The sequence below is a fragment of the Stegostoma tigrinum genome, chromosome 5 (genome assembly GCF_030684315.1).
Source record: "Stegostoma tigrinum isolate sSteTig4 chromosome 5, sSteTig4.hap1, whole genome shotgun sequence".
In the NCBI taxonomy this organism is placed as follows: domain Eukaryota; kingdom Metazoa; phylum Chordata; class Chondrichthyes; order Orectolobiformes; family Stegostomatidae; genus Stegostoma; species Stegostoma tigrinum.
This window is the reverse complement of record NC_081358.1, coordinates 114966201-114989369: the sequence shown is the minus strand read 5'-3', so window position 1 is coordinate 114989369 and position 23169 is coordinate 114966201. Positions and strand designations below refer to the sequence as shown.

General features: G+C 43.4%; 1 protein-coding gene across 1 annotated transcript in view; it reads right to left on the bottom strand.

The window, feature by feature from the left end:
• Positions 1-14293: 14293 nt before the first annotated feature.
• Positions 14294-23169, bottom strand: part of rab31 (RAB31, member RAS oncogene family) — an 87706-nt gene continuing 78830 nt past the window's right edge. Inside the window, exon 7 of the mRNA XM_048529919.2 lies at positions 14294-20432. Coding sequence (XP_048385876.1) covers positions 20335-20432 — 98 coding nt within the window. The 3' untranslated portion in view covers positions 14294-20334. The remainder of the gene's footprint in view (positions 20433-23169) is intronic.

Below are 23169 nucleotides of genomic sequence, written 5' to 3'. Positions count from 1 at the left end.
GAGGAAGCTTTTGTTTTAATTTAGTCATGGGATGTGGGTGTCACTATTCCATATCACCTGTCGTCATGGAGAAATTTGTAAAGAAAAACACCTTTGACCAATTTACATTACAGAAATGAGGGAGAGGAAGGGGGTTCTGAAATAAATAGAGAGAGAGGGGGAAGCGGATAGAAGATGGCTCGAGGAGAAGGTAGGAGGAGAGGAGGCAGACCGGCCAAAGAGGCAGGGTATTAATGTGGACTTCACTAGCTTCAAAATCTCCCCCCCCCCACCGCATCCCAAAACCAGCCCAGCTCGTCCCCACCTCCCTAACCTGCCCTTCCTCCTACCTGTCCCCTCCTCCCACCTCAAGCCCCACCCCCATCACCTACCTACTAACCTCATCCTGCCTCTTGACCTGTCCGTCCTGCCTGGACTGACCTATCTCCTCCCTACCTCCCCACCTACACTCACCTTTACTGGCTCCATCCCCACCTCTTTGATCTGTCTGTCTTCTTTCCACCTACCTTCTCCTCTATCCATCTTCTTTACGCCTCCCTCTCTCTCCCAAGTATTTCAGAACCCCCTTCCTCTCCCTCATTTCTGAAGAAGGGTCTAGGCCCGAAACGTCAGCCTCCCTGCTCCTCTGATGCTGCTTGGCCTGCTGTGTTCATTCAGCTCTACACTTTGTTATCTCAGTAATGGTGGAGGGTTGTTTTTCAGATTGGAGGCCTGTGACCCACCGTGTTCTGTAGGGATCCTCTTTTGTTTGTCATTTATGTAAATAATTGGGATGACAATATAGAAAGCAAGATTAGTAAGTTTGCAAATGACACAAAAATTGGTGGCATAGTAAACAATGAAGAAGGTTTCCTATCATTACAAAGGGATCTTGATCAAATGAGTCATTGGGCTGAAAAATGGGAGATGGAACTCAATCTGGATAAACGTGAGGTATTACATTTTGATGCAACAAACAAGGGTAGGGCTTATACAATTATTGGTAGGGCCATGGCGAGTGTTGTAGCACAAAGGGAACTCGGGGTGCATAACATAATTCTTTCAAGTTTGCACCACATACAGGCAGGATAGTTAAGAAGGCATGTAGCAGCTTGCCTTCATTGCTCAGTCCTTTGAGTATAAGAGAAAGTTTAGATTGTACAGGATGCTGGTGAGGCCTCTTCTGGAATACTCTGTTCAGTCCGGTCGCCTAGTTATAGGAAAGATATTACAAGCTGGAGAGGGTTCAGAAAAGATTTACCGGGATGTTGCTGGGTATGGAAGGCTTGGGTTATAAGGAAAGGCTGGATAGGCTGGGACTCAAGCATTGGAGGTTGAGAGGTGACCTGAAAGAAGTTGATAAAGTAATTTGAGATGTAGATAGAGTTGATGGTAGTTGGCTTTTCCCTAAGATGGGGAATTGCAAAACCAGGGGATATAATTTTTAAGGTGAGAGGAGAGAGATTTAGAAAAGATGTAAGAGGCAAATTTATTTTACACAGGGAGTGATTTGCGTGTGGAATGAAATTCCTGATGAAGTAGTGGATGCACATATAATTACAAAGTTTAAAAGATATTTGGATAGATACATGAATAGGAAAGGTTTGGAGGGAAATGGGCCAGTAGCAGGCAAGGTTAGTTTGGGATCATGTTTGGCATGGGCTGGTTGGACCAAAGAATCTGTTTCCATGCTCTATGACTGTTTGACCCTATGAGTGGTTGAGCAAAGCATGCAGAAGAAATTAAAAGTCTGCGGAGGGATACAGATAAGTTAAGTGAGTGGGCGAGGGTCTGGCAGATGGAGTACAATGTTGGTAAACGTGAATACCATTTTGGTATGAATAACAGCAAACAGACTATTTTTTAAATGGCAAAAACTTGCAGCATGCTTCTGTGCAGAGGTACCTGAAAGTCCTTGTGCATGAATCACAAAAATTTGGTTTGCAGGTAATTAAGAAGGCAGATGGAATTTTGTCCTTCATTGAGAGAGGGAATGAGTTTAAAAACAGGGAGGCTATGCTGCGGCTGAATAGGGTATTGGTGAGGCCACACCGAGAGTACTGAATTGTTCTGGTCTCCTTACTTAAGAAGGGGTGTACTGGCACTGGAGGGGGCGGAGACGAGATTCACTATGTTGATTCTGAGTTGAGAGGGTTAGATTTTGAGGAGATATCAAGTAGACTGGGATTATATTGATTGGAATTTAGAAGAATATGGGGGGATCTTATAGAAACATACACAATTAAAGTATGAAGGGAATAGATAGAAGCAGAGAGGTTGTTTCCACTGGTGGATAAAACCCAGAACTAGGGGGCATAGCCTCAAAATAAGGGAGTACAGATTTAGTACTGAGTTGAGGAGGACCTTCTTTGTCTAATGAGTTCTGAATCTATGGAACTCTCTGCCCAGCGAAGCAGTTGAGGCTACTTTATTGAATGTTCTTAAGGCAAAGCAGCAAAATATAGCTTGGCTGGTGGTGAGAAGGGCACTACCTGTGAGTCCCTTACTACACAGCTGGACTCTGAGTGCTACCATGTGCTGCCCTCAAAGCAGATGCCAGGGGCATTTCCTACTGGAGTGTGGTCTGACAAAGGAAGTGTGAAGAGAGGTATGCAGTGGTTTTTGTCGAGTTTTGTCCTGAGCAGCTCAGTGACACAGGACTCTGTGCTCTGTTTGAAGAACCATCAACTCGGTGAAAGATGCTCTTTCCTGAAACTAGTTGGTCTTCCAGGGACCTCAACTGAGTGTTGCAGTCTAGCACATTCCACGGCCCAGGACTATATGCTGAGGGATGCTTTAAAGTTTGGGGCAGCTAATGCTAAGGCACAATAGGGAAAGACCGTCATCTTAGATCTTTCTGCTGAAGTTAAATGGGGGTCTGCTCAGTTATTGGGCCCTCCCAATGACTCAAACATATATAAATATAATCTTATACAAGTAAGGAATGCCTTTGGTTTGTTTGTTGGATAGAGTCATATTCCAATGTTTGTTTGTTTCTCCATCTACTACTGTACAGAATCGAACTGCTTTAGTGGCTGTGTATGCATATAAAGATATTTTTATGAATAAATTAGTTTTGCCGAAATTAAGAAAAACAATTACCTGGCCCTACTTGTTCTTGAGAAGGTGATGAGCTACATTTTTGAAGCACAAAGCCATTAGGGAAGTAATTGACTTGAATTGGAAACAAGTCAGAGTAGATTCACAAGGCTGATTCCTGGGATGACAGATTTGTTTCATAAGGAAAAGTTGAGCATGTTGAACCTAAACCCATTGGAATTGTAGAAGAATGAATGTGTTTGTTTTTGAAACATGCACATATGTCTCCTATAACATAATAGTTGCATTCTTATGTGACCTTGCACTGTAGAAAATCACCATAGAAAATCGTGTTATAGAGAATATATATACCTGAACAACAAAAAGTTTGTGTTATCCAAACAGTGTCCCCATTCATCATTTGTGTTACAGCCAATTCGCGTTAATGAAATATACGTTATAGCAGAACTACCTGTATAAGATTCCAGTGGCACTCAAGAAGGGAGATGATGGGAGGGTTTTCACCTCACGGAGAAATCTGGAACTAGAATGTTCAGTTTCAAAATAAGGGGTCCTCTACCTAAGATAGATCTGAACAGATTATTGAGTGTGGATAAGGCTATGGAGATATGGCCACAATCAGACCAGCCTTGATGGCATTGAATGGTAGAGGGTGCTTTAGAAGCCAAATGGCCAACTCCTTCTCTTCATTCTTATGTTATGATGATGGCAAAGATATTTAAAGCAGGCAAGATAAACAGTGACATTGCCATTTTATCTTTTTGACATTGTTATGTAGGTTTTGTTCAGTTTGATAGAATTAAATGCAATGGATGTGAGTTGTATCCACCTTAAGGAAAGTGCGTTTTGGTAGTCCCAATGTCACCCTGACTATATTAGTGTCATGGTACAGAGCTGTTGATAATTTCATAGCAAGCACATTAAATAAGCGGAATAGTTTTCAGAAAAACAACATGCTGATATGCAAAGTGGCGCTGAATACTTAGTTTGCATGGAGTGTATTCTTTGCCTGAGGGTTTAATATTCTTTGGTGGCGTACAGGTTGCGCTATTTTAGAACCATTGCAAATCTAGTTAAATTAAGTTAGCTCATTCATTACATTTAGGAAAGCATTAGTTAATGCATTTCAAAGTGAATTAAATCCGATGAACAAGAATTGTTTGGTAAAATTATGAAACCTAATAATGGGCCCATGGTTTATTAAAACACTAAGCAACTAAAATATAAAGAGTTAAAATGACTCTTTCAACCCTATAAGGGCACAGACACACAATTTGCAATTTCCCCACACACAGTCCCATTGAGCCGGGCAGCATGCAATCTTTTTGTTGTTGTTTTCTCGTTCGCATGATTTTAATGTTTGGCATAGTATGATCCATGTGACCTAGACTCCTAAGATGCTGCTTGGCCTGCTGTGTTCATCCAGCTCTACACTTTGTTATCTTGGATTCTCTAGCATCTGCAGTTCCCATCATCTCTGAAGAACTGTGGTAGCCTGTGTGTTTGGTATGTACGTCACCTCTCCTACATGTAGCCTGCTCTCTTAAAGGGAAGCTGCTCACATTAGAAGGAACCTGCTTTTAACTGTTACTTGCCACTTTAAAAGTCAACTTTTATTCATTGGATTTGGGCATCTCTGACTGGACCAACATATTCGGCCGAACCCTAAATGCCCCTTAATCTGAGTGGCTTGCTAGCACCATTTCGGTCAATCACATTGCTGTGGGTCTGGAATCAAAAATAGGCCAGACAAGGTAAGGGTGGTAGATTTCCTTCCTGAAAGGATGTTAATGAACCAGATGGATTTTTGTATGGATTATATAATATCAGATTTTTTTTTTGAATCAAATGTCACCATCTGAGATTTGAACCCAAATCCAAAGCATTAGCCTGGGTCAACTAGATTACAAGTGCATTACATTTGAACTGTGCTACTGCCTCCCCTAATTGACTGGTTTGCATAAATTGAACAAATAGAGGATCAGGGAAGAGGACTAACAGATTGGCAGAGGTGTCACTGGAGCCTCAGTGTCAATTCAACAGGAGGAGGCCATGTTTTCACAGGGGACCAAGAGATCCTCAAGGACAATTCTTTAAAGCGAATAGAAGCAAGTCACATGGAAGGTCAAATCCTGGATCCTGTCCTTGGGGCTGTGGCCTCAGGCACCAGGACACTGAGTGACATTGCACAAGTGCCTGACGTAAGTCAAGGTATCGTTGCCTGATATGTCATATTTGCAGATCCACAAACCTCTAGCTGTTCAATGCCTCGCCTCATTCCTCCATCAGCAGACCCGAACAGATGGAATTGAGTTCATCCAACAGATGCTTTACCTCATCCTCAACCAACCACCAAGGATGCCCAACTTCGCACAGAGCTCTCATAGCCTCTAGCTATTCAGGTGTAGTGGGCACTTCACTCAACCATGATGCAATGCAAGCAGAGATTCTTTGCCTCTTTCACCGGATATCATCACTAACACGGCGGGTAGAGCCAGAACATGAAGAGGCCACACATATGTAAGCATTACAGAGGAGACAGTCCTCTGCAAGGATGGGGCAATATCTGTGACAGAGGCCATTGCTTCCAGCGTCAACAAGAACATTCAGGAAGATGCCATGTTGCTGCCTTTTGCCCCATCTGAACATCCTTGTCTTCTTCCCTGACATGAACTGTCAGTAGCACATGGTGTGATCACTGACATCTCACAATCCAAGCCACACAATGTCCCTCAACCCAAACCCTCCTTTTCTGAACATCTACATTCAGGGATGCAAGAAAAGCTGCTTGCCTAGCCTCAGAAAGAAGGCAAAAGAAACACTATGTCACTGATGAAGAGACATTTACTACTTGTTCAGACACTGGCAGATTTCAGCTCAAATATCAGCAGCTTGCAAATTCAGGTTACGCAGAATGTGAATGTACACATGAGTGGGCTGCAGCAGAACAGTAGGAAAAGGGAGTTAACGCAACAGCTCACTCGATGACAACATTGCACTTTGGTTGTGACTCAGGAAAGTGAAATGAGGATATCAATGGGTGGCCTATATGCTGATGAGCAGTACTTCAAAATCGTTGTTACCTTGGCTGAGTGACCATATAGCCTCTTGCCATCATGAGCCTGGAGGAGCCATGCCCTGGTGTTACAGCAGGCACCACGTACAGAGCTTGGAACCCATTCTTCCAGCATGGAATTGATGCACTCGCCAATCCAATCACACCAGAGCTTCAGAAGGTCAATGGATCAGCTGTCATTGCAGCACAGGCAAAAGTCATCCAATGTATCGGAGCAGTACAGGAAACTCAGACTGGAGTCATGAGGCCCATGCTTGCTGCCATCGGGACTGCAGATGCCAATGTTCAAAGGGGCATGAGGACTCTCCCAGCAGTCCAGCCATCTGTTCTCTAACAGCATTTTAGGATTGCGCAGGTGCTATCTCAGGGTAACAAAGTGTGGGGTTAGATGAACACAGCAGGCCAAGCAGCATCTTAGGAGCACAAAAACTGACGTTTCGGGCCTAGACCCTTCATCAGAAAAGCGGGATGGGGAGAGGATTCTGAAATAAATAGGGAGAGAGGGGGAGGTGGACCAAAGATGGATAGAGGAGAAGATAGGTGGAGAGGAGAGTACAAGTGGGGAGGTGGGGAGGGGATAGGTCAGTCCGGGGAGGATGGACAGGTCAAAGGGGCGGGATGAGGTTAGTAAGTAGAAAATGGAGGTGCGGCTTGAGACGGGAGAAGGGGATAGGTGAGAGGAAGAACAGGTTAGGGAGGCGGGGACGAGCTGGGCTGGTTTTGGGATGCAGTGGGGGGAGGGGTCCCAACAACATGCTCGAACCCTTGGTCCTCTCTCAGGAGGTCAGTATTTGCCCTCGCCACACTGTCACTCTGCCAGTGCATTTGTTGGCACCTCGCAGCCAGCCACCCTAGACTACCACTGCGCAGCCTGAAGCTGGGCTGTCTAAACCGAGAGTTGCTCGAAATCTTCCTGAAAGGCAATTGCGATCTCCCCTACTGAAAGGCAGCTTCGTTCCAGCAGCCATGCATAGCAAGCACTGAAACATTGAGGTGAAGAACGAATATTTCACTTTTGCTTCTACAATTCAAGAGGTTGTTGGGCAAAGATGTTATGAACACGATTTTGGTGGTAGCTTTCATTACACATTTTCGTCCATGACATCTTGTGATGGTCCACCCCGGGTGGATGGGAAGATAGGAAATAGCGGACACATAGAAACATTGACACAGAAGCTTGGGCAGAAGTAGGCCATTCAGCCTTCGAGCCTGCATTTCAGATGTGGTGGATTTAACTTAAAATAATCCTGTAGCCATCAGCAGGGGCACGCTGACTCCAGCTGTAGGTTTGAGACTCAAAAGTGGACAAAACTATCAATTAAGGTTGGAGCAGAGATTGCGTTCTGAAGAAATGTCCTCAATCTTTAGTTCCCACCTCTCCTGTTTTACAATGGCCTGGTGTTTTCTATCCTCAAGTCATTTATTTTCTGAACTGCTAATGTCCCTACTCTTCTATTGCTTCACTTTTGTTAGCCAACCTTTTATCTGGTGTTTTGTCAGTTTCCATTTAAACAGCAATCACTGCACTTCCCTCACTAACCTTCTCTGTTGGTTTGCAAAACATCCTATAGCATTAATCATTGTGATCTGTCTTTTACAATTCTGAGCTGGCTCTCCAGAGAAAGACAGTGAACATGTCTCTGGACACACACAGGGCTTCTGACTCCTCAATGATGCAGCAATGGGCACCTTTCTTGCCTGTTTTACATTACCTATTCCAGCCAGGCATGACCAGCCACTTAGACATTTGGAGTAATTTTGTGTACATTTGTTCATGGTACATGAGTAACACTGTAAGGGCCAGTCTCTATTACCTATTCCTAACTGCCCCTAAGAAAGTGGTGGTGAGTTGCCAAATCCATGTGGTGTAGGGGCATCAATAGTGCTGTTACAAAGTGAATTCCAGCATTTTGATTCAACAATAATGAAGAACAATGATCTAATTCCAAGTCAGGATGATGAATGGCTTGGAGTGGAGCTCCCAGGTAAGACCATAACACCATAAGACCATAAGATGTAGGGGCAGAAATTAGGCCATTTAGCCCATCGAGTCTGCTCTTCCATTCAATCACGTTCCTCAACCCCATTCTCCTGCTTTCTCCCCGTAACCCTTGATCCCCTTGATAATCAAGAAACAATCTATCTCTGTCTTAAAGGTACTCAATGACCTGGTCTGCACAGCCTTCTGTGGCAGTGAATTCCATAGATTCCCCACTCTGTGGCTGAAGAATTTTCTCCTTATTTCCATTCTAAAAGGTAAGGCTGTGCCCTCGGGTCCTAGACTCTCCTACCAATGGAAGCATCTTTGCAACATCCATTTTGTCAAGGCCATTCTGTATTGTAGATGGTGGTATCCCCATTTGTTTGCTGTCTATGTTCTGAATCACCTTCATGGTGAATCCAAGGCACCTCAGGCATTGCTATCGAGGAGGTAGGAGCAGTGCTTGCTGTGATTATTATAATAGAATGTGAGTTCGCTAATTGTGATTGTTAATCTGGTCCAATCATGTAGCCCTGGCTGGCAGATACAATGACAGTTCCATACCATCCATCAACCAATGGTCCGACAAAAAAGAGCAGTCTAAACTTTGAATGCATGCTTAAAGAAACAGCCTACAGCTTCACTAGATACCAAACTGTCCCAGTTCCTACTTGGTCATAGGACCAACCCTCTTGCAACTACAGGGATAGCTCCAACAGAGTTGCTAATGGAGTGAAGAATCTGCACCAAGTTAAATCTGATCTTTCAGGGCCTGGGGTGGAGGGTGAAACAGCATAAGGAATGCCAATGTTGGACACAAGACTCTGCTAAGCGAGAGGGACAGGGGATGAAGTTTGGTGTAGGAACCACGGGAATGGGCCTGTATGGATAAGAGGCATGGCCAACACAACAGCTCATGCAGGGGCGTATAAAGTTCACGTCGATGCAATGGTTCTGAACAAGCACATGGACCATATGAAAGGTGCAGATTCACAAACAGTGCAGAAGCAAAATGTGCCTGGCTCCTCAACAGCCTTCCTGACTGTTCCGGAACCTATGGGTTCTCCTTTTCTGTCAATCGTTGAAGGCATCCCAGAATCTGAGATGGAGACCGCAGATGTAGCTGCCTTGATTCCTTTGCCACCTTCAGAAGAGAATGAATTCCTTACAAAACTCTCCAGGCACAAAAATCGAGCTGCTGTGTCTTACCGCTGCCTACATCAGAGGCAGAGTTGGAGGAACCTGACCCAGTGCTTAAACGGCCCAGGAGGAGCTACAAAAGAAAAAGGAATTAGCCTACCTCCTTGGTCTCAGGAGCGAGAGGGATGTGGTGATTGTAACAGAAGGTCAGCCAGGTGAACCTCATAGAATTTGGGGCTGTTAATCTGGTCCATTCAGGAAGTCCTGGCTGACAGATAATAACAGGAGTGTCAGACATCCTCATACTCTTGACAGCTGATTCTGAAGGAGTGGATCAGTGCAAAGGATTCTCCAAGTGGAAATAAAGGGTGATTTGGCGAGGAATACTATGGAGTTGTTTAACTTGTATGCTAACCTGTGATAGGTTGGAGCAAACCTTCCTGCTATCCCCATTGTGGAGAGCTTCTCTCCTCTGCAGTCACAGCTCCATTTGCCTGTTATGTCAGTAGACCCAGAAGCACTCCAACCTCCTGCCCCAATAACTGGTACAGACTTTGTATGGACAGGTTACAAACCTCCTTTCACCCATCCCATGACATTGCAACAACCCCCACAGAACCCAGCAACTTGCCCTAGTAAATCCAAGGACATTTTGTGGCATTTCCACAAATATTGCAACAGCAGAATCCAGTCAAAAGCATCTTAAGTCATTTACCTGTGGTAATGGGAACTGCAGATGCTGGAGAATCCAAGATAATAAAGTGTGGAGCTGGATGAACACAGCAGGCCAAGCTGCATCTCAGGAGCACAAAAGCTGACGTTTCAGGCCTAGACCCTTCATCAGAGAGGGGGATGGGGGTGAGGGTTCTGGAATAAATAGGGAGAGAAGGGGAGGCGGACTGAAGATGGAGAGAAAAGGAGATAGGTGGACAGGAGAGTATAGGTGGGGAGGTAGGGAGGGGATAGGTCAGTCCAGGGGAAGACGGACAGGTCAAGGAGGTGGGATGAGGTTAGTAGGTAGGAAATGGAGGTGTGGCTTGGGGTGGGAGGAAGGAATGAGTGAGAGGAAGAACAGGTTAGGGAGGCAGAGAGAAGCTGGGCTGGTTTTGGGATGCAGTGCCGGGGGGGGAAGAGCTGGGCTGGTTGTGTGGTGCAGTGGGGGGAGGGGACAAACTGGGCTGGTTTTGGGATGCGGTGGGGGAAGGGGAGATTTTGAAGCTGGTGAAGTCCACATTGATTTCATTGGGCTGCACTGTTCCCAAGCGGAATATGAGTTGCTGTTTCTGCAACCTTCGGGTGGCATCATTGTGCACTGCAGGAGGCCCACGATGGACATGTCATCTAAAGAATGGGAGGGGGAGTTGAAATGGTTTGCGACTGGGAGGTGCAGTTATTTATTGCAAACCGAGCGGAGGTGTTCTGCAAAGCGGTCCCCAAGCCTCCGCTTGGTTTCCCCAATGTAGAGGAAGCCACACCGGGTACAATGGATACAGTATACCACATTGGCAGATGTGCAAGTGAACCTCTGCTTAATATGGAAAGTTGTCTTGGGGCCTGGGATAGGGGTGAGGGAGGTGGTGTGGGGGCAAGTGTAGCATTTCCTGTGGTTGCGGGGGAAGGTGCCAGGTGTAGAGGGGTTGGAGGGCAGTGTGGAGCGAACAAGGGAGTCATGGACAGCATGGTCTCTCCGGAAAGCAGGCAAGGGTGGGGATGGAAAAATGTCTTGGGTGGTGGGGTCGGATTGTAGATGGCAGAAGTGTCGGAGGATGATGCGTTGTATCCGGAGGTTGGTGGGGTGGTGTGTGAGAGTGAGGGGGATACTCTTAGGGCGGTTGTGGCGGAGGCGGGGTGTGAGGGATGTGTGGCAGGAAATGCAGGAGACGCAGTCAAGGGCGTTCTCGACCACTGTGGGGGGAAAGCTGCGGTCTTTGAAGAACTTGGACATGTGGGATGTGCAGGAGTAGAATGCCTCATCCTGGGAGCAGATGCAGTGGAGGCGTTGGAATTGGGAATAGGGGATGGAATTTTTGCAGGAGGGTGGGTGCGAGGAGGTGCATTCTAGGTAGCTGTGGGAGTCGGTGTGCTTGAAATGGACATCAGTTACAAGCTGGTTGCCTGAGATGGAGACTGAGAGGTCCAGGAAGGTGAGGGATGTGCTGGAGGTGGCTCAGGTGAACTGAAGGTTGGGGTGGAAGGTGTTGGTGAAGTGGATGAACTGTTCGAACTCCTCTGGGGAGCAAGAGGCGGCGCCGATACAGTCATTAATGTAACGGAGGAAGAGGTGGGTTTTGGGGCCTGTGTAGATGCGGAAGACACCGACGGAACCCCACCCACAGCCGACGCCCACATCTTCCTCCTACATTTGCCCCCACACCTCCTCCCTCACCCCTCTCCCAGGCACCAAGATGACTTTCCATATTAAGCAGAGGTTCACCTGCACATCTGCCAATGTGGTATACTGTATCCATTGTACCCGGTGTGGCTTCCTCTACATTGGGGAAACCAAGCGGAGGCTTGGGGACCGCTTTGCAGAACACCTCCGCTCGGTTCGCAATAAACAACTGCACCTCCCAGTCGCAAACCATTTCAACTCCCCCTCCCATTCTTTAGATGACATGTCCATCATGGGCCTCCTGCAGTGCCACAATGATGCCACCCAAAGGTTGCGGGAACAGCAACTCATATTCCGCTTGGGAACCCTGCAGCCCAATGGTATCAATGTGAACTTCACCAGCTTCAAAATCTCCCCTTCCCCCACCGCATCACAAAACCAGCTCAGTTCATCCCCTCCTCCCACTGCACCACACAACCAGCCCAGCTCTTCCCCCCCACCACTGCATCCCAAAACCAGTCCAACCTGTCTCTGCCTCCCTAACCTGCTCTTCCTCTCACCCATCCCTTCCTCCCACCCCAAGCCGCACCTCCATCTCCTACCTACCAACCTCATCCCACCTCCTTGACCTGTCCATCTTCCTTGGACTGACCTATCCCCTCCCTACCTCCCCACCTATACTCTCCTCCCCACCTATCTTCTTTTCTCTCCATCTTTGGTCCGCCTCCCCCTCTCTCCCTATTTATTCCAGAACCCTCTCCCCATCCTCCTCTCTGATGAAGGGTCTAGGCCCGAAACGTCAGCTTTTGTGCTCCTGAGATGCAGCTTGGCCTGCTGTGTTCATCCAGCTTCACACTTTATTATCTTAAGTCAGTTACCTGTTTGTCTAAGCTGTGCCAGTAGGCAGTTGTAGGTTTCTGCTGCACATGAATGTATCTCACAACCTGTTAATAAATCCCAATGCACACATCCTGTCTATACCAGCATGGCCAATTTCTGACCAGGGACTTCCTCCATGCTTGTTTAACAGCCAAAATCTTTAAAACCCCATCAGTATCAAACCCACATTATTTGTGGGTAGTTTTCCTCACTAGCATCAGATTGGGGGCAGGGAATACATTTTGACCTGAGACAAGAATATTTTCAGCTAAGGTTAATTAATGCATAGGAACATGGGAGTAGACCATTCAGCCCCTCAAGTCTGTTCCACCATTGAAAGCGATCATGGCTGATCTATGGTTTAACTGCATATTCCTGCCTTTGGCCTACATCCCTTAATACCATTGCTTAACAAAAAATGTATCTACCTCAGATTTAAAATTAACAATTGATCCAGCACACACTACCATTTGTGGAAGAGAGTTCCAAACAGATACTACCCCTTTGTATATAGTACAAAAACAAAATTGCTGGAAAAGCTCAGCAGGTCTGGCAGCATCTGTGGAGGAGAGTAATGTTTCAGGTCTGGTGCCCCTCCCTCAGGGTTCTGTGCAAGGGTCATCGGACCCGAAACATTAACTCTGTTTTGTCCTCCACAGATGCTGCCAGGCCTGCTGAGCTTTTCCAGCAACTTTGCTTTTGTTCCCGATTTACTGCATCCGCAGTTTTTTTGATTTCTACTTTGTATATAGAAGACCTTCCCAACATCTCTCCTGAACGGTCTGGCCCTAATTTTCAGACTATTTCCCCAAGTTCTAGAAACCCTAACCAGGGCAAACAGCTTATCTGTATCAACCCTGTATTCTTCCTGTTCATGTCTTGGAGACTTTAATCAGATCAACCCTCAGCTTTCTAAATTCTCGGGAAAACAGGCCAATGTACTTGTGCCAGCAAATGTTTGCTGGACACAGTATATGAAAGTAGAACAATGAATAGTTTTAAAATTATAAACTGGAATCAATGTTGTTTTGAATTGCTGATTTGTGATGATGTCTCTGATGATGCCAAGTTGACTGAGCCTCAAGTTGAAGCTCCATAACTCAGTTTTATCATCCTTAAAGAGAAAATAAGAAACATACCACAGCAAAATGCAGTTCTGTGCCCATAAATGTTTTCAAATGATAAACCATAACTTTGAACTTCATCTAAGGTTTGAAAATGGGGGCACTTTCTTGTTTTGATATGTAAGCCTCCACTTAATCTTTTTCGAGTCTATTCTTTTAATGTGGATGTCAGCAATTTAAAGGGAGGCCCTGGCCAAGTGGTATTGTTACTGAATAGTCAGAGAACTGACAAGGATCAATTATGTGGAGAAGGCCCAACACAACAAGGAGTCTGCCCTCTGTGCCAAGCCCCCTGACTGCCTCAAGTCGCTGACCAATCACAGAGCAGTAGCTACTTGCCACAGTGACCGCTGGTACAGGCCTCAAGATGAGGACAGAGCCCAGACCAGGGACATGAAGGCAGGATAGGGATTGTGGGGAGTAGGGGTGCGCAGGGGAAGTCACGGGGGGCAGCAAAGTTGCTTTCAGCAGCCCCAACACCCTTTATTTTATAAAATGTTGACAAATTGATCGATGTATGACCATTTAGCCACCTCAATTGATTTCATCTAAATCTAAAATGCTGTCTAGTTTATGTTGCGAGGAAAACAATTTGCAAATAAAAAGCATTACAACAATTATGGCCTTTATAGAATTTACAATATTATGCAGTGATTAATAGTCTTCTGTCCACACAGTAATAATCTGACTATCTGACACAACACTCAAAGCTCACAAGCTAATTGTTATGAAAGGTTGTTTATTGAATGTACATTGAAATACTTTACCTTAAGCAACTGTGCTATGTTAATAGTACTACTACACAGTATTAATGCTGAGAATAATATCAACATTGTACCCATTTAATGGACATGTACTACATGGGACCAGCCCAATCTAAGAAAAACATATCTTAATTGAAAATGTGCTCAGCTTTTAAGGAGATTCACTTGACCATAGAATACCGAAATTGGTATTAGAGATTCCGATCATGAGAAACCATGTGATTATGTTTGGTGTCAATTTGTACAAATTCTTTAACTTATATATTGATCAAGGCACACAGATGGATTTATTTAGAACTGCAGCCAAGTTTCCCCTTTAGCTAACACTGTCATAACAAAAACAATTAATTTGCAGCATTTCTGTAATGATGACTAAATTAAAAATAAAATCTCGGTGGCATGTTTTTACACAACAAGCTAAACCAAAGAGTCAAAACATGTGATTATTCAGTAATGACTGTATGATCAGTGATCTCAGAGCCTTTAACCTGAACCAATGACAGAAGACAATGACAACAGAGGTTTAATAATTCTGAAACAAAAAGGTTCAATAATTAGGAAAATTGCTGGTTCACATGGGTGATCTGCATTGCACAATTCAGGTACATTTTCCACATGTTCGAGTCATAAAAATTGTGGAATACAGAGCTATTGGAGCAATCGTTATTTTTGCGACACATTAGAGTGAGGGGATGTAGGTTTGTGTCAGTGTTTTCCTGCACAGCCAGTTCTCAATTTAAGGCAGACTTTACAAGAAAATGCAGAGCATAGGACACTCCACAAAGATAAGAAAGAGTGAAAATACATGCAGAGTGACCTGATCCTATCTTTGTATTTTTCCTATGGCCCACAACAGAACATTTTCACTGAAATCTCAAAGAATGACACACCTGTCTCTTGTGCAGGAGGGTGAACAGCACCTTGCATAAAAATAAATGAGAACAGGGACCAAATAGCAGAAGAGATAGTAGGAACTGCAGATGCTGGAGAATCTGAGATAACAAGGTGTAGAGCTGGATGAACACAGCAGGCCAAGTAGCATCAGAGGAGCAGGAAAGCTGACCCCGAAGGGTCTAGGCCCAAAACGTCAGCTTTCGTGCTTATATGATGCTGCTTGGCCTGCTGTGTTTATCCAGCTTTACACCATGTTATACCAAATAATACAAACTTCCTTCAAAGTATGATAAAGCCTTTAATGTGGATGGTGTGTCCATTTGAATCTGCATAGGAATAAAACAAATCTGCCATACCGTGTATTGAGGCACCAAGAAAGGAGATGACCTTCTCAAGGGCAATTTGGGATTGGTAAGAATGGCTGACTCTGTCAGTGATCTACACATCCCAGGAACAAATAAAATTAAATCAGTTGGCGGTGCACTCTAACAAGGTTTTACAGTTGCAAACAGGGGACTTTTTATTTAAATTGACTTTTGGTACATTTTTGTGCAAATACCCAGGAGCTGAATCTGTGTATGAAGCATGTAATTTCACAAAGCACTATTAGTTCCAGATTGTCACTGGATCCATGCACATACAATAGAATCAAACTCCTAAATGGTTGAAAATGTCAGTGCTATTGGCAACTTGCAATTGTTCTGCGTGTTTTCATTTGAAAATGTTTTAAAGACACAGTACTTAACAGCTCCTCCCACACAGCTCATTCCAACAGATCCATGAGAATAAACTTGCTCCCTCCCAGGAACAGTAAAAGACACAGTGTGGTCAAAGGAGGAGGTCCACATATGCAAAAACCAGATGAACGGGTAAATACCCGAAGACCTTCCCCCGTGCACTATGAGGTGTCAGCACAAATTGATGTCTGAAGCAAACTGCTTCTCGAGGAAACCCTGGTGCTTGAGGGTTCCCGAACCTACTGCAACCTGGCTTGGTATTAAACTAGCTGCCCTCTACCTTTGTTTCAACTCGGACAAATACTTGTGCATGTGTTATTTTGATTATTTGGGCTGCATGGTCAACAGAAAAGCCAACATTTATTGCCCTTGAGCAGGAGAAAGCAGGTCTTAAAGGGTCTCTCGAGGGGAGGAAAGAGACAGATGCACAGACGGTGTGGTTTAGGGTGAGAATTTAGAGAGGGTGCTTCCACTTGTGGGGCATTCTAGAATGAGAAGTCATGGTTTTGGCATAAGAGTAGCAGATTTAAAACAGAAATGAAGCGAAATTACTTCTCTCAAAGGATTGCAAATTTGGAATTTACTTGAGTCAAATAGCATGGAAACAGACCCTCAGTCCCAGTCATCCATGCCAACCAAATTTCCCAAATTAAACTTGCCTGCATTTGGTCCATATCTCTCTAAACCTTTCCTATTCATATACTGATCTGGAACACTGAATGAATTTAAGGAGAAGATAGATTTTTAATCAGTGTTGCATTGAAAGGTCATGGAGAGGAAGGTGCAGTTGAGGCCGAGATGAAATCAGCTCGGATCATATTGAATGGCAGAGTTGATTGCCTACTACTGTGCCTGGTTCTAGTCTTCATACTCATATATGAGCATTAAATGATGCGGTGAGCATTGTACGGTGAGCAGTGAAATTGCAAAAAGAAAAGAACCTGCATTAACTTCCAATCCATTAAGGCCTAAGTGAAATACAGGAGCTTGAAATAGAAGAATTTTTTCTCCATGCCATTGACAAAGGCAAAAAGGAAAGAAACTGAGGGACAATTCTATCACAGAACCCCATTACTGACTTTATTTGCCTCTTAGATATAAAATATTCTCAACATGGCTTCATTAAGAAAATGCAATTGTTTGAGAAATACTTTCAGCTATGAAAGCAACTGGAATTACTCAATTAAAGGATTTTGTTACCATAAAGAAAATAAGAATGGTCTGCTGGAGCTGCACAATACATTGTCTAAACCAATGGCAATTGATGAAAAGCCCTTTCTAATCGAGGAGGGGGCAAAAAATACATTCACCCTTCAAGCTACACAATGGACACATATCATTTGAGTCTCAAAAGCAGCAGCTGGTGCCGTTGTTTAAGCACTTCGCCAAAAGGGATGGATCAATATTAGAGGCAACATGGCGGGTGAAAGGGCTACAGTAATATAGGACAGTGATTTAATGTAAAAAAAGAAGTCAGGTTGACAGCATTCATTTTCATTTCTGTTAAACTGACCATAACGTCAAGCATGCGTGGGTGGACAGTTGACAATTTTTACTTCATTTAATAAAATTTCCAAAGATGCTTCGTAGAAATGTTACTGAACTACACTTGACATTGGGCCAGATCAGAAGATGTTAGGGCAGATAACTAAAAAGCATGGCCATCAAAGTAGGTTTTAGAGAGCATCTTAAAAAGCAGAAAGGAGGGTGGAGACAGAGAGGTTGAGGGGATTACAGAACTGAATGCCTTGACAGCTGAAAGCTCAAGAAGACACAGAGAATGGGTATCTCAGACAGTTTTAGAGTTGGAGGAACTTACAGAGATGAAGAACAACAAAAATCTGGAAGGTACTGTCTCAGGAACAATGCTAAATATGGTAGATTGCCATCCGGCTCCCCATTCATATATATTGAACAGGACAACTTGATTCAAAGATACAGATCAAACTCACGACACAAAGTTTGGGCATGTTCTTTTCAGTTTGAGTACCATTTTTAATGGAGTGATCAATCTTAAACTTTACCAAACCACTTCTCCAACTCTGAAAAATCAACTCCTTGAACTCCTTAATTAAACCCTGTTCCTTCTCAACTTTTAGTTATTGGTGGAAATCAAAACAAAAACTAAATTACTCTTTTCACGTTTTCTTACTGTCCTTTCTTCTCCCTTTCTCATTGTTAGTTCAATTTTTATTTACTTGCCTTCAATTTTCTTTCTGAAACAACATCAAATTCCAAACTTGTACTCTCTGATCAGATTCTCGTCCATTAACAATTCTTCAGTATGATTTGTTCAGGAGATACACAGTTGTTTGCTCTATTCCTACAGATCCCAGATCCTCTGTAAAAAGTTTCATGCTGTTTCAACATTCCAATTGCTGCAATTTGTCATGCCCCAGTTTCGGGTAATGCAAACTTCCCAGTTTAAACAAGTCTAACAAGCATTGCTTCTGTGCCAGTAACAGTAAATTCTCCCCTATGAAATACATCACAAATTATGAGCATCTGAGACCATGGAAATGAAACAAAGAATCAAAGTTGGATTACGCAGGATGCATACTTAGTTAGATATTGCAGAGTTTACCTCAATTACCTCTCAGATAGAAATTGCCCATGATCAGTGAAAAGACCAAACAGCCATTGGTGCTACATGCCACTTTGTATTTAACTGAGCAGGTGGTAAAAAAAATGCACTGAGTACAAAACAATTTGAATTCATTTCCAAGTGCACATGTCCAGCATGTCACCACTTTTTTTGTACTTCGGCACCCATCATAACGAACAGTTGGCTGAAGCCAACAATATATTGATTAAAGGCCTAGACCTGCAGAAGTACTAGTGCATTTACTGTCGCATGCTTGAGTTTATTGTATTTCCGGTGCCTCGGATTAATTCATTTGTATGCTTAACTAAGCTTTAATACCTTTTGCCATTCATGGGAAGTGGGCATCACTGGCTCACCCAACATTTATTTCCCATCTCTAATTGCCCAGTGGATTGGTAAGAGTCAACCACATTGCTGTGGGTCTGGAGCTGCATGTAGAGTGGACAAGGTACAAGTGGCCAGATTTCCTTTCCTGAAAAAAAGGTTATTATGTTAATTGACATGATCATCATTAGCTAATTTTTTATTGGATTCAAATTTCATCACCATGGTAGGATTTGAACCTATGTTCCCACATCATTAACCCGGTGTTCTCAATTACTAGTCCAGTGACCAGTAACTAGTTCAATGCCACCACCTCCTCAATTTTCTTCACTTTTTTCCCCTGAGGTCACCGATCCTTTTGGGGCATTAAATTATCATGTTCATGAATAAACCTAGCCAATGAGTATTGACAAGCCATTCACCATGGCAACATTGCCACTTTGTCTCACTCTTCCCTCATCCAACATCCACTCATTCGTACCACCATTCGTATTCCCAGGAGTCACTGGCCAGTAACAAAAGTGAGATTCTTGACTAATCTCCCCACCCTGACTCAATGGCTGGTGATGTCAACGTCCTGCTCTTTGTAGCCTATTGGCACACAAGGCAATTATTTTTCCCATCAAGCTCATGGACTTACCAAAGGAACAGTTTTAACTTTTATATGACCTCATGCCATAAACCTTTTAAATGCAGAGATGTAAGAAACAGTGGAAAGTTTTTAACCAGTGTTTAGCCTTTACAGTGCTTCATAGCCATTTCATAAGATTTAGTTGTGTTTTTTTTTCTTTAAATCAGCCAGGACTAAATAAACAGTCAACTTATTAACAACACAAACAAGGAACAAAAACAGAAGTTGCTGGAAAAGCTCAGCAGGTCTGGCAGCATCTGTGAGTAAAAAATCAGACTTAACGTTTCAGGTCCGCTGACCCTTTCTCAGAATAGACACTTTATTAATTTGTAACTGGGATTATCGTTACAATTAAAGTGCTTATCAATGGGCTATAGACACAAGTTGAGAATATATGAAGAAATTTTATTTGCTCCTGGCTGCTGGTGACCAAGACTGGGTATGATAACGTGGATTGGATTTCAGTCACTGTACTTAGAAGAATGAAGAAAAAAGGGCTGAAAAAAAACACAGAAAAAGGAGGGAGGAAAAATAACAAAAATAATAACTGGCATTTCAATATTTTCATTCATAGTGCAGGAGTTCTCTCTGACAATTCTAAAGTAACTTCCTGAAAGCAGGACAGCAGTGTGCTAGAATGAAAGAATCAGCAGACCAACCACTGACCAAATAATCTGGAGACTGCTAAATAATTCAAACAATAACACAAAAAAAAGGCTTTTTTTCTTTGCTTTTCCAGTACGGCTGCTTGGTATGACGATGTTGATTCAACGCTGCATGAGTTTGCTCTCCCAATACAACTGGCTCCTCAGCAGCAGCGTCTGCCTGATTGTACCTTATACCTTCCAACTTTGAAAGCTCCGTTGCTATTGAGCTGAGTGGAATCCAAAGGTGGAATTTGTTGACCTGTAAGCAAAAAAAGCACAACAGAAACATCAATGATCACTTGCAGAACAAAACAAAACAAAAAAAAATCCCAGACTCTGGATTTACAGAATTGGCACATCAGTGATTTGTATCTTCCAATACATTAAAATATCATAACAAGTCTTTCCTCTTCACAGATGTTTCATGCCCAATTAAAATAGGCTTTAGTTTAAAATCGGAAAGGCAGGAAAAAAATTTTGGAGCACTGATGAAATGCTATGTCGTCTCGAACTCAAAAATTTCTGTCACTGAGCTATGAGTTAGCACCTGGCAACATCTGACTCACAGTGAGGACACTAGAGCTGGCTCACTCAGTATTACCAGCTATGTTGCCCATTGCTCATCACCTCCCTGCTAAAGGAAACGGCTCGAATATTGCTGTTGACAAAATCATCAAAGAGGCACTGGCTATCATTTTTCTAAATTTTCAGATTGGTCGTGTGCCACAGGATTGCAGAATTGTCAACGTTATGCCCCTATTCAAATCAAAAGGGTGTAAGGCTAAGCCCAGCAATTGCAGACGCATCAACATAACTTCAGTGGTGGAGAAACAATAATTTGGAAATAATTAATGAGCACGTAGGCAAATATGGTCTTAATTAAGGAAAGTCAACAGGAGAAAATCATGGATAACTAATTTACTGGAGTTTTTTGAGGAGTTAATAGGGAGGATTGATCAGGGCAATGCTGCTGATGTGAAACATCATCTACATGGATTTGCAAGAAGCATTTGATCCAGTGCCACAGCTTTGTGAGCAGAGTCGGTGCTCATAGAATAAAGGGAACAGGAACAAGGTGGACCAAAGTTGGCTGAGTGATGGAAAAAGAGTGGTGATTACTGGATAATTTTCAGGCTGGAGAAAGATTCATAGGAGAATTTTCCAGGATTTATTACTGGGACCTTTCCCTTTGCTATCTATCTGTCCATGCATACACATATATATGTGTTTAATGATCTAGACCTTAGTGTACAACGTTCTCGCAATCATTGTAAACTGTGAGGAGCACAGTACATGACTTCAAAATGACATTGACAATTTGGTGCAGGGTTCAGAAAGGCAGTCGATGAATTCAAATTGGCAGAAGTATGAGGTGATATATTTTGGTAGAAAGAACATGTACAGACCATATGAGATGAAGAGTCCTCCTCTAAAGGGTGTACAGGAGGAGAGAGGCACCTGGGTGTCGAAGTACAATCATCATTCAAAGTGGCACAACAGGTGAAGAGAGTAGTTAATAAAGCATACTGTTTCCTAGCAACAGGAAGTGCCAGAGAAACTCAGCAAGTCTCGCAGAGAGAAACGGAATTAACAATCCAGTCAAATATGATTTCTTCAGAATTGGAGGAGGCTGGAAAAGTGGTGGGTTTTAAGCATTAGAAAAAGGGGAAGAGTAAGTTGAAAAATGGTAAAAGGTGTCTTCAAACAAAAGGTAAAAGGGAGTGTTGATGGTAGTAAGGAAGAGACACAGAGGAGTAGATGTGAATAGTATATGTTATAAACAGCTGAAACTAAGTCAACTCAGCTGAGAGTAAACCCATGCTAATAAGACACTGGGGATGTCATCAGATCATGAACTCTGTCGTCCGTTCGATAACTATTCTCACCCAGGCCCCTCCCCTTGTTTTTATGTTTTCACTCTTCGTACAGCTGACCTATTTTCTGCTGATAAAAAAAAGTGGATGTTGGAAACCTGAAACGAAAACAGAAATTGCTGGAAAATCTCAGTAGGTGTGGCAGCGTCTGTAGGGAGAAATCAATAAATAATAGGTGGGGATAGAGCCCAAAGGGACAGAAAAACAGTTGGACAGACACAGGAGTGAAAAAGACAGCCTAGGACAATCAATAGCTACTAATAGAGATGATTAGTTACTGACAGTGGGTTGTGTATTGTAGCAGCCCATGTGATTACATGGGCTATTTTCTGTGGAGTTTCTCCAGCACATGCTGTTTATATTTTGAAATTCTGTATCTGCCGAAGCTTTATTAATAGGGGCATAGAGTGCAAAAGCAAGGAAGTTCTGCTGAAACTGTGTAAGTCTTGTTAGACCTCAGCTGAAAATAAGGGAGTTTTGAGAGACAGATTTCAAAAAGGATGTCAACATATTCATGGGCGTGCACAAGAAAATGTGAGTGGTGTGAAATTTTGATTATGAAGATAGATTGGAGATGGTAATACTGTTTTCCTTGGAGGAGAGAAGGCCAGGAAGAGATATAACAGGAATTTTCGAAATTGTGAAGGGTTTGGAAAGAGGAGATAGGAAGAAATTGGTCTGACTTGTAAAAGGATTGAGAAGAAAAAGGATAACAAAGTGTGAAGCTGGATAAACACAGCAGGCCAAGCAGCATCTCAGGAGCACAGTACAGTTATTGCATACAGTCTGGTCACCGCATTATAAGAAGGATGTGGAAGCTTTGGAAAGGGTGCAGAGGAGATTTACTAGGATGTTGCCTGGTATGGAGGGAAGGTCTTACGAGGAAAGGCTGAGGGACTTGAGGCTGTTTTCATTAGAGAGAAGAAGGTTGAGAGGTGACTTAATTGAAACATATAAAATAATCAGAGGGTTAGATAGGGTGGATAGGGAGAGCCTTTTTCCTAGGATGGTGACGGCGAGCACGAGGGGGCATAGCTTTAAACTGAGAGGTGAAAGATATAGGGCAGATGTCAGAGGTAGTTTCTTTACTCAGAGAGTAGTAAGGGAATGGAATGCTTTGCC